Source organism: Coniosporium apollinis (assembly GCF_000281105.1).
Source record: "Coniosporium apollinis CBS 100218 chromosome Unknown supercont1.67, whole genome shotgun sequence".
NCBI classification, from domain to species: domain Eukaryota; kingdom Fungi; phylum Ascomycota; class Dothideomycetes; genus Coniosporium; species Coniosporium apollinis.
This window is the reverse complement of record NW_006913329.1, coordinates 20,857-33,434: the sequence shown is the minus strand read 5'-3', so window position 1 is coordinate 33,434 and position 12,578 is coordinate 20,857. Positions and strand designations below refer to the sequence as shown.

General features: G+C 54.8%; 5 protein-coding genes across 5 annotated transcripts; 3 read left to right on the top strand and 2 right to left on the bottom strand.

Moving 5' to 3' along the window:
* Positions 1 to 135: 135 nt before the first annotated feature.
* W97_08892 (uncharacterized protein) lies at positions 136 to 757 on the top strand (the record flags this gene model as incomplete). The annotated part of the gene is made up of 2 exons (XM_007786759.1): positions 136 to 595; positions 651 to 757. 2 exons carry the CDS (start codon positions 136 to 138, stop codon positions 755 to 757), a joined length of 567 nt encoding a protein of 188 aa, XP_007784949.1.
* A 536-nt stretch (positions 758 to 1,293) lies between these two features.
* W97_08891 (uncharacterized protein) lies at positions 1,294 to 3,945 on the bottom strand (the record flags this gene model as incomplete). The annotated part of the gene is made up of 2 exons (XM_007786758.1): positions 1,294 to 3,835; positions 3,890 to 3,945. The coding sequence occupies 2 exons, from the start codon at positions 3,943 to 3,945 to the stop codon at positions 1,294 to 1,296; spliced, it is 2,598 nt and encodes an 865-aa protein (XP_007784948.1).
* An 818-nt stretch (positions 3,946 to 4,763) lies between these two features.
* W97_08890 (uncharacterized protein) lies at positions 4,764 to 5,630 on the bottom strand (the record flags this gene model as incomplete). Its single annotated transcript, XM_007786757.1, has 1 exon — positions 4,764 to 5,630. One exon carries the CDS (start codon positions 5,628 to 5,630, stop codon positions 4,764 to 4,766), a length of 867 nt encoding a protein of 288 aa, XP_007784947.1.
* A 4,929-nt stretch (positions 5,631 to 10,559) lies between these two features.
* Positions 10,560 to 11,165, top strand: W97_08889 (uncharacterized protein; the record flags this gene model as incomplete). Its single annotated transcript, XM_007786756.1, has 1 exon — positions 10,560 to 11,165. One exon carries the CDS (start codon positions 10,560 to 10,562, stop codon positions 11,163 to 11,165), a length of 606 nt encoding a protein of 201 aa, XP_007784946.1.
* A 711-nt stretch (positions 11,166 to 11,876) lies between these two features.
* Positions 11,877 to 12,515, top strand: W97_08888 (uncharacterized protein; the record flags this gene model as incomplete). The annotated part of the gene is made up of 2 exons (XM_007786755.1): positions 11,877 to 12,161; positions 12,228 to 12,515. 2 exons carry the CDS (start codon positions 11,877 to 11,879, stop codon positions 12,513 to 12,515), a joined length of 573 nt encoding a protein of 190 aa, XP_007784945.1.
* Positions 12,516 to 12,578: the final 63 nt, after the last annotated feature.

Below are 12,578 nucleotides of genomic sequence, written 5' to 3'. Positions count from 1 at the left end.
CAACGCTCATCTCACAAGATTATGTAATCGGCACGTCGCGTCCGCGTGCAGTCACGTCAAGCCTTCACTTTCGCTTCATCTCATTTCCTCCCACTCCATCCCACAACACACTCACCAGCTGCAATTCAAGCGGACATGGCGAGCAACTCGATGAACCAGCGAGAGCCCAAGGACACCGTCGACTACGGCGATGAAGACCTCGGAGAAGAGGAGCAGAGCAAGCCAGCGGGGATGAGGCTTCCAGTTGGCGAGGAAGACAGCCGCCAACACGGCAAAGAAGCAGAAGAAGACAGCCACCAGTACGGCGAGGCTGAAGACGAGCCGCCCGCAGAGCACAACAAGAGGGAAAAGCGCGGCACGGAAGAGGGACGGCCTCGGTTCCAGACTCGCGCGGAGTTGGAACGCAGCATCCAGACGAGGATCGCGGCTGCCGAGGCCAAGGCCAGAGCAGAGGGGAGGGCGGAGGGGAGGGCGGAGGGGAAGGCGTTGATGGGGCTTGAGGTGGATGATGCCTATGCAGAGGGCTTCCATGACGGGCTGCGCGAAGCGGAGGCGATCATTGCAAGGACGAACCCTAGAGCCTATCAGTCCTTCGGTATGTAATCGGCCGTTCTGTCCTACCTGTTGAGCCATGCTAACTTTCTCGATAGCTCAATCCGCCGCAGCGCCATCTTCGTCGCTGCCGCCGCCGTCCTCCGGCCCATTCGAGCAGCCCCCGGCTCCTTATGGTCCTGATGGACCGCGTCGGCGTCGCTGATCCTCGTTGATCGCGGCCGGACATTGCTGCTCTCGTATGCGCATGTCTTTCTCGGAGCCTCGCTGATCCTCGTTGATCGTGGCCGGACCTTGCTGCTCATGCGCAGGTCGTTTCTTGCTTGAAGTTCTGAGGGTCTGCTTTATGTAGCATAGCATCAAGTTCTGATTTTCTTCCATTGCAACTCTCCATCAGGTTGACCGTGACATGATGCTTGTGACCATCGCCTTGGCCTATTCAAGGGCTATCGTGTGAGTTTAATGCTACTGAGTGATGCTGACAATCCTCCAGTAGTCGGACAAGGTGACCAGATCAATGCACCAGCGGCCGGCCCTCGTCCCTGAGCCAATGCGGTTGCACTTGCGTGGGCGAGCAGAGGACGGTTGTATTCTTCTCATCACATGTACCTCCTGACTTGCGTGACCTGCGTGACTTGCGTGATCACTATGTCTACAACGAGTGCGTCGTCTGTGTTTTCAAGTTCAAAGAACTATCGAGAGGTTCTTGAACATAGCTTGCAGTCCTTGCCATTCAACCCTTTAGGTATCAAACACGACAGTGATTCGTTCGCCTCCTATCACCACGACCTCATGTACATCGTCGTCGGCATCCCGCTTGTTGACTTCTCTCGCTTTTCCACCTCGCAACCTACACACTCCGCTGGTCCCACTTGGCCCCTTGACCGTCATCCGCACATTGCCATCCGCGATCTCCCATCTCGCCTCGATGGTTCCATATGGTGTCGGCACTCTGCCTTCCGCCCACTGCAGACCCAACTCCAGCATTAACACGGGCTCAAACACCCAAGTCTTGTAGCCCGGCTCCAGTGGCCGCACCCCCAAGACGTAGCTGCTAAGCACATAGGTCGGCGCACTTCCCCATGGATGACTCAAACTCGTGTACAAACCTATTCCGGGACTGCCATCGGGGTATAAGTATTCCCATGTCGCGCCCGTATAGTACTGATTCTGGTTCAGCATCTTTGGCCAGAAGACATCAAGGAGGTTGGTGATGACGGGAACAACGACATCGGCAGCAACGTCCAAGTTGAGGTGAGCGACGAAGAGAGATTCGAGAAGGAAGCCTTGGATGTTCGGTGAGAGTTGTGTGAGGTTTGTGCTCGGAACTGCGGAGGAGTCTTTGTAGCCAATAGAGTGGAAAAGGATCGACAGCTTGGAGATTGCTGAAGTGGCCTGCGACGTGTTTGCGATGCCAGCAAGGATAGGGAAGGCGGCGGCTGCAAGCGTGTAGTTGTTAGGGTCCAAGAGTGCGTTGGAATATGTGCCAATGCTGTCAGACCACAGTCGCGCATTAATCGCCACGCTGAGGTTAGATGCAGTGGAGCTGTACAGTGCGGCAGCGGAAGAATCATTGAGAGCTGTAGCAACCCCAGCCAGACGCTGCAAGGAGAGATGTAACAACGCAGATGGAGCCGTGGCGTTGAAGTATCCTTGCGCGAGAAAGTAGAAGTCGCCAGCACCTCCACCTGCCAAACTTGTGACGGGATCAACCTCGGCCAGTACTGCTGCTGCCAGCTTCGTGATGTTAGACCAGTAGTCTCTCAAGATGGCGATATCGCCCGAGTACCAATAGTACTGTCCGACAACGTCAAGCACGAAGATCTGATAGTCGACGAAGGGGTAGAAGGACGGAAAATAACCCTCTTTGTATGCGCTGGAAGCACCCATTGGAGCATCAGTTGCGACCAAGCCCGCTCCAGGACCCGCGTCGAGCTGCCACTCAAAGGTGTTTTGGAAGAAGCCCTGGATGAAGTCCGTTCGATTGGTGCTGGCTAACACCGTCCTCAGGGTGTGGGCAAAGTCGCCGGTCCAAATGAGTCTGTCTCTTTTGGGACCGTCAAGGCATACGGAGTGCTTGTTGGTGTTGATGCCGTATTCATCAAGTGTTGAGTTAGACATAAGGTCGTTTGTGTAGAGTCTTGTCCCGTTTTCAGCTACGACTGTGACATCCCTGAAATACGCAATTTGGTCTTGGAATGGCCCAAAGCCCCAGGTTCCTGCCGTTGGCGAGCTGCTGCCAAAGACAGGGGTTGCCCATGTGATTGCTTCGTCGATAAGAATGAATGCAGCAGGTTGACCGTCGACGGATACGTTAAACCCTGAGGCGCTGATCTCCGTGCTGATTTCATACCACTCATCTTCAGAGATTCTCATCGGGATGGCGAATGTCTGCGTGGGGCCCGTGGTAAGCGTAGTTTGATTGACGATGCTCCATCCATATCCGAAAATCAGTGAATTAGGTGGCATCAAGGTGCGGTTGGTGTTGACGAAAGCTGATTCGTTGTCATAATCACTGGTGAGGACGAAATAAGGTCCATAGCCGCCACCAAGACCGGCAGCAACTCTCCAGCCTGTCCCTCCCCTCAAAATCTTTGTGCTGAAGGACATGGTGTAATTGCTGAAGGACGTTCCGTTCACAGACTGTGCCGGCTGCTGGCCACGTATGAGCATGCCTTGATCCGTCACTTCCCATGTTGAAGGCTGACTTCCGGCCTCAACGCAAGCTGCTTGTACAGTTCTGGCTCCGAGTCCCCAGACACCAGAATAATCTTGCTTCGATGCGCTGAAAGAACCTGGCAAAGAATCCACGGGATAAATCTCGACTGAGGGGCGTAATCCCACAGCCGAAAACTGGATTTCTCCATTTGTAAGTAGGCGTACAGCTTGCCAACGAAGTCCGCCTTGGTTGAAGAAAGAGGAGTAAATGCCGGGTTCCGTGATATTGAATGTTTCCGTTCTGAAGGTGTTTGCAAGTCCATTAGAGAAAGTCCAAGGACCGTCGGCGAAAGGCTGATTCAATCCATCAAATGCTTCCGTGTACTTCACCTCGATCTGAGATGGACCGCTTATCGAGGAAACCTCGAAGAATGGAAAGCCGCCGACCTCGGCAGCGTAATCTAGAGTTACTAGCGGGCTTGTCTCCGTCAAAGAGAAGCTTCGGCCTGAGTAATTGGTAAGACCCCCCAAGACTGGCGAAGTGCCGACATAAAATGCTGTCGGTATGTATGCTGCTGGTTGCGGAGTAGTGGGGACACTCGAGTCTGAAGCTGGCAAAGCTAAGCTATGCGTGTGTCAGCCGTCATGTCCTTCCTTGTTTGTATCCACAGACACTCACCCAATGCTGCATAGCAGAGGAGCTACAACAAGGATAGAGAGCGCCGTGGGGACCATCGTCGTGACGACTCGCAAAGCTTGTAGTTCCTGTCATGTCCCATGAGTGCTTGCCTACTGTATATATATACAAACACCAGTATCATAAGCCACCGGCCTATTCCACGCCGAGACTATGTCTTGATGTGTCACTCTGATTCGGCCCCGCATGGGACGTTGTCTTTTAAGAATGCGGAGACGGCAGACCGCTAATGCATCACTCTGAGATTGACGTTCCTAGAGGTGCATCCATCGGTGGCCTTCGGCAAATCCGACGCGACATTGCCGCTTACAGACAGGAGCTGCGAGAGAAAGCACATGCCGCATTGATGTCCTACTTAGCTGACTGATCCTTGGCGAGGTGTTGCAAACTGAGGATGCTTCAATCTTGGTCCGAGGCTCGATGCGAAAAATGATGCAGCACTCCCGCTTTGTATTTTCTGGAGCACACAGCTCGAGACCATGCATGACTTTTTACAATAAGCGGCTCTCGGGGCAACAGCAGCCGAAATTTGGTGCTCCCGTCCTGTCGGAAGCTCTGATAGAAGTGTACCCACCTCCCGACATGTCCCACCTTGGCGGTTCACAACGATCTTGACTTCCACCCAAGCGTCACGGGTAGCAGACGCTCAGGCACAAGCGAGGCTGTCACGTAGTGAGGACCATGGCAGTCTCATATGGGAAGAACCACCCGTCAAGCTGGCAAAGTTTGAATTCATTAAGCGATTGCTAGCTACGGCATGACAAGACAAGAGATCAAGCACAGCTAGCTACGACAGGACGGAGTTAAAAACAAAAACCAAGCACTGCCAGCCATGACACGACAGAGGTGATTCAAGCTACTCGTCCTGCGCCTCCGGAGCCAAGGTTCCTGGCTCGCCTCCCTCCTCCGCGTCAATCTCAAGTCTCTCCATGATCCACTGCGTCCGCCTGTGGTTGTCCTTGAGAATCATGACTTCGTAGATAAACTCCGCCAGCAGCTGCAGCACTTCGTCACGATCCTGCTCGCTATACTGGTCGAGGAGGGCGGCCTGCTCTGCTTCGCTCTTGGCCCCTTCGAGATCCCTTTTCCGTCTCTGGAGCTCCTCGATCTCAGTGAGCATCCTGATCTCCTCGTCTAGAGCTGCATGCCGCGCAGCGAGCTGGCGAGATTCTTCCTGGCACTTTGCGATGATCGCCCTGTTCCGAACAGACAGCTCATCGTAGTTGCGTTGCAGGGGGCTGTGGGCGAGTGCATGGCTCGCGTACTCCTCCCACTTGTCCTCAGAGATCTCGTACGCGCTCGTGACGCTCTGGCCGGCAGGATGGACAGTGAAGCCGTTGCCACCAGCGGCGTATCCCTGGCCGCATCGAACAAGGATAATCTCGGCGAGGGCGGCCATCTCCGACTCAAAAAGCGGCAGTACGACAAATTGCGCCAGGCCGAATCTGCCTGGCCAGATCACCATGTTGACGGCGCGCGTCAAGTTGAAGAGGTAGTTCGAGCTTCTGTGTCTAAAGTGCTGTTGTAACCGGTCACCCGGATCTCGCGAGTATCCAAACTCCATGAGTGCTGTCTTCATGCGCTCGGACCGGAGGGCCTCGGGCGTGGCCTTATAGCGCTCCACCAGCGCCCCAGTGAACTCTTTAACTCTCTTCGTGCGGACCTCAATGCCTTTGATGGATGATGGGGTGCTAGTGGTGAGGTATTTTCGATGACCTTGCATGGTTTTGTTTAGCGAGACGAGCGGATTCTTACAGTTGTGTCTACTCGATGAACTGTTCTGATATGTCTAGGTCTCTTCGTCTCGCAGTAATCGTCCATCTGCGAGGCGATTATGCTCAGTTCAGTGGCGCTGAAGGAAGCACCCTCTTCATCGACCTGCATCTGCACGTAGATGCCCGGCTGCGAACGACGTGTCCACGTCTCGTTGAGTGCCTCGCAAACTTCGGGATCCTTACTGACGAAGCGGTGCGCGAGGTCGCCTTTTATGATCCCACGAAGGATGCACGGTTCGACCGACATTAACGCTGCCAAGCCGTTGTCATTGATGAACGCATCAGGCACACCATTAAGGGTGTTGGAAGCTGCGCGTTCTTCCGTGATGATCAAGTTGAGGAGTGCTTCAGGCCCCTCTCTCGCAGCACGAAGGTAGGGATTGTCTTGGACTGGCTCCAGGAAGCCCACGTCAGCGCCGGCGGTTGCTGCCAGCATCACTCCAGGCGTACAGCAGGCCGAGAATGTCAATGTAGCCAGCAAGTCAGCACCCGCAACTCAGGCGGCACTCGGCCTGCCTTGGCCTTACCTCAAGCCCATGGTAATGACTCTCGCGGAGGCCCTGCCGCTCAGGAACAGCAACTCGCGCGCAAGTCTTCCGCACAGCAGAACTCCGAGCTTGTGCCAGCCAACGTAGGCAGACCCCCAGTCGCACCGGAGACCCTTGGCTCTCGGAAACAGCTCGCCATCCCAGAAAAGCACCTCGCACCCAGCTCCTCCATGCAGCAGGACACCGAACTCGGGCCCGCCGACGCAGGCAGACCTCCGCCCGCACAGGAGCCCCCGGGCCCCCTTCTTCTTCGCCGTAGGCATGCTATCCACCCCTTACTGCATCGCTGCTGACCTTGCCGCAGGAATCTGGACAATATTGACGGTGTCGGTGTCTTCCGTTACGTCACGCAAGTCACTCGTTTGGTGCCTGCGAAGAAGAAGGACAAGCAACAGAGAGAGGTGTGCGAAGACTGTTGAGGGGTTCTTAGCGGGCCGCAGGAGACTGATATCATTGCTGTAAAAGCCGCCGAGCTACAGCGAACGGTGAGCACGCTGTTGGCACAGAATCAAGCACTTGAGACAGCACTTTGGGATGTACGGCAGCTGCGCAGAATCGAAATGCAACAACGAGACGATGAACGCCATCAACGAGAGGTTGAGTATGACCAGTACAGCGCTGCAATGGGTCGACTTGACACTGTAGCGAGCGAACTACATCTCCAGAGTCGGCCGGTGGACACGAGGAGTATCCACTGGGTCCAAGGTCCTAGCAAAACATCTGAAGCAAATCGGAGCCCGCCGCGCATTCACCTTCCAATGCCTCGCACACCAACGCCTCCCGACGAAGCTCCAAATTTTGACGAGGCTCCGAGTTCCGATGAGCGTGTCTCGGCTTAACGGTCTCTGCATCGGAAGCGGTCCCGGAATCTTCCTCCTACCTGGCATCTCTGGGAAGATGGTCTGATGGTCTCACTTCTGCCTGACAGCAATCTTGGGGGAGCACCCAATCTCCGCCGGTTTGGATGACTTGATTCTTCACCCAAATCTTGATGAAGACGCATGTTCCGTGAACGACATATCGCGGTCGGACTTCCGTTCCCAGAGCAGCGCTACTTGGATTAGATCCACCAGCATCTTGCCGGAATGGAACAGCGGTTTCTCGATCTTGTCCTCGGCGAAAAACGAGTGGTGCTTGCGCCCTTCTCCAGTCGCGAGCCAGTCGGGGAGACGAGGTTCACTACTGCCATTGCGGAAGTTGGCGTAACGACCAATGGCTTGCGCTACGATGCAGTAGTCTGGATGCCTGGAAACCGACCAATTGTTCATAGGAACGCCGAGGGTCCTAGAGATCGGTCGTGGAGGTTGCTCTCGTAGGCCTCAACCGCGCAGACGTCGTGCGTAATGACCTTGAATTCCACCGTCAAGGCTGTCGCTTGCGCGGCGTGGTCCATGAATCTTGCCTGGCTGGAGCCGTGTGCAAAGGCGCCGCCCGTTAGGATGACCCGTATCGGATTTCGGCCCCTTGAGGAACCGTATGTCCAATCGCACCGCGCCGCTGCCGTCTCCAACTGGCCACCAGAAGAGCGCGTGCTCTAGACCGTCGGGGGTCAACGAGTAATTCTTCTCCGTACCGGCTACGGTCTTGTACTTTAATCTTGAATATCGGAAGTATTGACTCTTGCTGGAAGTAGATCGTCATTGGAAGGTAGGCAGTCAGGCTGGTTTTTCCTCGCGTTGCGGTGAGATCGCCGAAGGTCAGCTGGTCTCCCTGGCTTCCGTCCGGAAGCCCTCGGATGGATGTGACCGTCCCGATCAATGGTCGGTTGTGGCTCTTGACGGTCTGCTCAATCTCCAGCCTCGGCTTGACCCTGTTGACGATATAGAATAATGAAAATACTACTGGTGGAGCCTGGGCAAGGCAATCAGCTTGAGCAAGGGAGTGAGCTTGAACGGAAGCAGCGTACGGCGAAGATCTTCGACACTACAGGCAGAGGCGGAACGCCGCAGCGAAGTTGGACAGCTGCAACACGCGGGAGTGAATCTTGGAATTCAATGAAGTCACAGGCAGAGCCCTGCCAGGCAGGAGAAGCTTGAGACGGGCAGGTAGGTCTGAGTTGCGAGGATGGTGTCAAAGGTTAGAACAGTTGAAGTTGGGAGGGTTGCCTAAGCGAAATACAGACGGCTAGAATGAAGAGAATGTGCGGAAGGAGGTCCCGCGGAAAGGAGCCGAAAGTGAAGCTGGAACGTGAGTAATGTTCGCAACTTATGCCGAAGTTCGCCGGCGTTTCCAGCGTGCGGTTTGCAGTTGCGCATCGCGTCATCTTTTACACCCTCACGACCCCCAATAAGCTGTTCCACCGCGTTTCCCAAGCCGACGTTGTGATCATCGACGAGGCCTCGTAGGCACACGTCCCCGCGGCGCTCCAACCTCTCACAGACCAACAGCGCATTCGCCTCGTCGTCCTGGCAGGAAATATGAACCAGCTCGGCCCATGTATTGGCTCCAGTACCAGCGGCGCCAATCCTCTTACTATTTGGCTACTCATCTCTGTCCTTACTTTACGGACCGTCCGGTGGGCCTCCGGCTACGCCTTAACTACAACTTCCGCTCACATAGCGATATTGTCCGCAATCCCAGATCCAAACTCCGTCATGGCCAACCCCGCCGCGGACCCTATCGCCTTTAGTGTCCAAGTCGCGCTGCCCACCATGTCTTGGGGCATCTTCAGACCGCACGTCGATCGGCGGTGTTTCTTCGTCAACGTCAACTCTCGCTGCGAGACAGAAGAAGGCGGAACATCCAAGGCTAATGTTGGGGGCATCAATGCTATCGCCACGTCGGTGCGCGATTTAATTCAACATGTGCCAGCAAGCGAGCTGGCCATTATCAGCATGTACCGGTACGACCGGCGTGTCAGAAAATCCCTTCGGCTTCATACGAGATAAACTCTGTCTCTGCGTGGACTTGTCTCGCCCGATGCGCTACCTGTTCATGTTTGGGAACCTCACGTACTAGAATGCGCATGAGGCGAACTGGAGTAGGCGCAAGAATCTGCGGTACATAAAGCAGCTTATCGAGACGGTCGAAGAACGCAATGGCCCTATCGCGCGAGTTGAATGTCCTGTTAGCAGGATCGTTGATGAACCTGCAGCTAACCTTTGAGTGCCTTGCCTCGCGTTGGTGGTGGATCGGCGTAATCCTGGCTCCTCGGAGTGCAGGTTGTGAGAAATCTTTCTCCTCCGTGTTGAACTGATCCCGGGCTGTGGGATGGAGGACTTCGGCGAGAGAGCCACTAGGGCTTGAGCACCGAACGCGAATACGGCGTTGCTTGACCGTTGGAAACTTTGGCTGAAAATGCTGATCAGGCTACAGCCCAGCGCCGACGGCACCGACAGCTTCAGTCACGGCGGCAAAACGAACACCATCGGCAGAATGGGTATCACAGGCGCATTCACGGGCAATGCGGGCAGTCATTGGCAAACACTGAGTTGTTCAAGACGAGGCACTGCCAAAATCTGCGGGATTTGCGGCAGCTCACGATGCGGAGCTTAGTGGGTCTAGTAGGCCTTCGGCGGTGGAGTCAGTAGCCGGATATGTAAGTGCTTGACCTCACCAGCTGGACGTGTTGCGGCGAAGATGTATGAAGACGCGAGAATGATACATGATCAAAGGCAGTCACGTGCGGTTGCTGGGTGAAGGCAAGTGAAGTGAAGCATAAGCAAACGTGAACCTCTCCCCTCGCAGCGCCCCCCTCCAACCATTCTATCCACCCCAGACACACCTCCGGCCGACCTAGCTCAATATTTTTAGGTCTTCCACGGCTCTCAGTTACCCTCACTCTACCTCACCAGCGGCGCCCTAAGCGTTCGCTGTCCTTTTACAAACCACCCAGAGATCAGCAAGGATGGCCCCGCAGGCTAGTAACCTAACGCTGTCGACTCTGCATCAATTGCGTGAGGAGATCCTGCGGCTCCGGGCTGAGAACCAAATCACTCTGAATTACATACGACTAGCTTTGAGCATCACCCTCGGCAACGAATCCGTTGCAGGTCTGGACGAAGAGGCTGTTGAGGTTGCGGGAACTGCAATGCAGACTACCTGTAACGGATCACAGCCTTGAGTGAAGAGCTTCACCTGCTGACCTGGCCTAGTACTTGATTTGTTCGGGAGGCGTAACGATCAGCTGCCACATACATGGGCGGAGAAGAACCTCCCAGATGCGGGGATTGCACATAGAGCAACTTGGACGGCGAACCTCAGATTCGTTGACGAGCTCATCGCGAAGGCTCTCAGAGAAGTGACACCCACCCCAACGCCCGATGCCGCCGCTTCGCCAAAAAACCCGCCAATCCGCGCGATTTTCAGGAGAACCTCAAGGACGCCGTCATGCGCTGGGAGAAGTTTGGCACCGATCAATACATGAAAGCCGTCGAGATAGCAGAGCACTGGACGTGGCTAGAACCTGCAATCCACAAGATCATGGCCGGAGGCAAATCAGTAGATGCGGCAAGGACGGAGGTAGTGAGCCTCTACCTCGTTAAGCTGCACGGAAGTTGGTCGGTCAATCCCAACGAGGCCACAAGGTGCACCAGCCTTCTCAAGCGGCTGGATCAGATGCGGAGAGGAGGGTTTGACCTGATCCTAGGTGCTCGTACAGCGGGACTGGATGCGATTTTAAGATCCCTGCCGAGGACATTCAGCCCAGTGCAGTTGCGCAAGTGGTATGGGCTCTACGAACCGGCGATCCAGGACATCAAACGCAGGACCACCGAGCCACACGACTTCACCACTTGGTCGACACGGTGGAAGTTTATCAGGGAGGCGGAGGCATTCGCCGCGAAACCCGGCCAGCCAGAGTTTGACCTACTCAAGACAGCAAGCAGCAGCGGCCACCTCATCGCGCTCGCGGAATATAGGTACGGTGGATTCGACAAGCTCAACAAGTGGCGCTTCATCCACCATAGGGTGGAGGGACCTGCCGGGCGTCATTAAGGGCAGCTTTCTCGGCGTTGTGCCCGGATACGTCAGGTATGGAACTGTGACGAAGGGTGAAGGCGAGGCGATCCCAGAACCCTCGGGTCTTCGGCTGGAGAGGCTGACCGGTGGGCTTGGATACCTACGTCGGGCTGATCACGAGGATTCTGAAGTGGCGAACGTCGTGCTAGGTTGGCAGGCTTGGGTGGATCCGATGTTTCCCAGTACCGTGTCGTTGCGTGCTCTGGCGTTTGCTTCTCAACGCGTGCTGGCTTTCGAGGAGCTCTTCTACTGAATGTCTTAGAAGTTGTGGTGGTCTCTCTACGGTGGCGGGCTGCGGTGGTGGTTATAGCGATGATGCTGGCTCTGCGAAAACATGCTGCTTAGGTTCATAGAAAAATTCAACCTGTGCTCACCTTATGAAAATATGGATCACTTCATGCAAATATTGATCAGCTCGTCTCAAGGGTAATGCAAACATCGAGGTCCATCGCAGGATGCCTGAGTCGTCCGCGGCCTGCTAGGTTTTGGTGGCGCCCAGCCAATTTAGCGGAGAACCCGGATTCATGTGATCTTCTGCGCCTTTTGCCTCTTCTCCCTTCAGTCACAGACTCGTCACTGTATTGCATAATGTAGACGCCCTCATGACAGCAAGATAGGTATCTAGCAACAGAGGCTGATTAAATGACAGACCGCCGCGAAGCACACCCGTTCGAAATGCAACGCAAAATGCAGTCCGCACCAGATTTCACAGGGAAACGTATGATTGAGATTGTTACTTACAGTAAGAACAAGAAGGGTGAGACCGTCCAACCACCCCGGCCTAGCTCGCCGAAGATAGGCGTAGGGGAGTTCGAGGAAGGAAGATCTAGCGACGACGAGCCGGCGTACGACGACGAGTCGGCGCACAAATACGACGAAGAGATGGAAGTCTTTTGCAGCGACGACGATCACCCACAGGCAACCCAAGAGCCCTTCGATCCGGATGAGGTGATCCCGTTAACGCAACAAGAGGTCAGTTTCTAATAACACAACTCATTGCAACACTCCAAGTTTTCTAGAGACTGATGGGGCGCATAGAACTCACCGAGCTTACCGGATCTAGCGTATCTCGAGGCATTCAAGAAGGGCTACTTAGCTCTCAGCAGCCTGATCTGGAAGGAGGAGGAGGCCGCTAAGCGGCCTGCCCTTAGAGAAGTTTCCTCTGGAGAGTGGGATGATGTCGTCCTAGAGATTCTCGCGACGATGCCACTTAGCTTAGTCCGGGAAATTATCTCTAGTAATATCGCCCGTGAGTATTACAAGGGGAAGAGGAACGTCTACGAGGTATTGAGGCACAACAAGAAATATCTAGAGTCTTATCTATAAACAACCTTATATAATTCTTATACTTAATAGGTATAAATAATAGGGTAGTAGTAGATATAATCT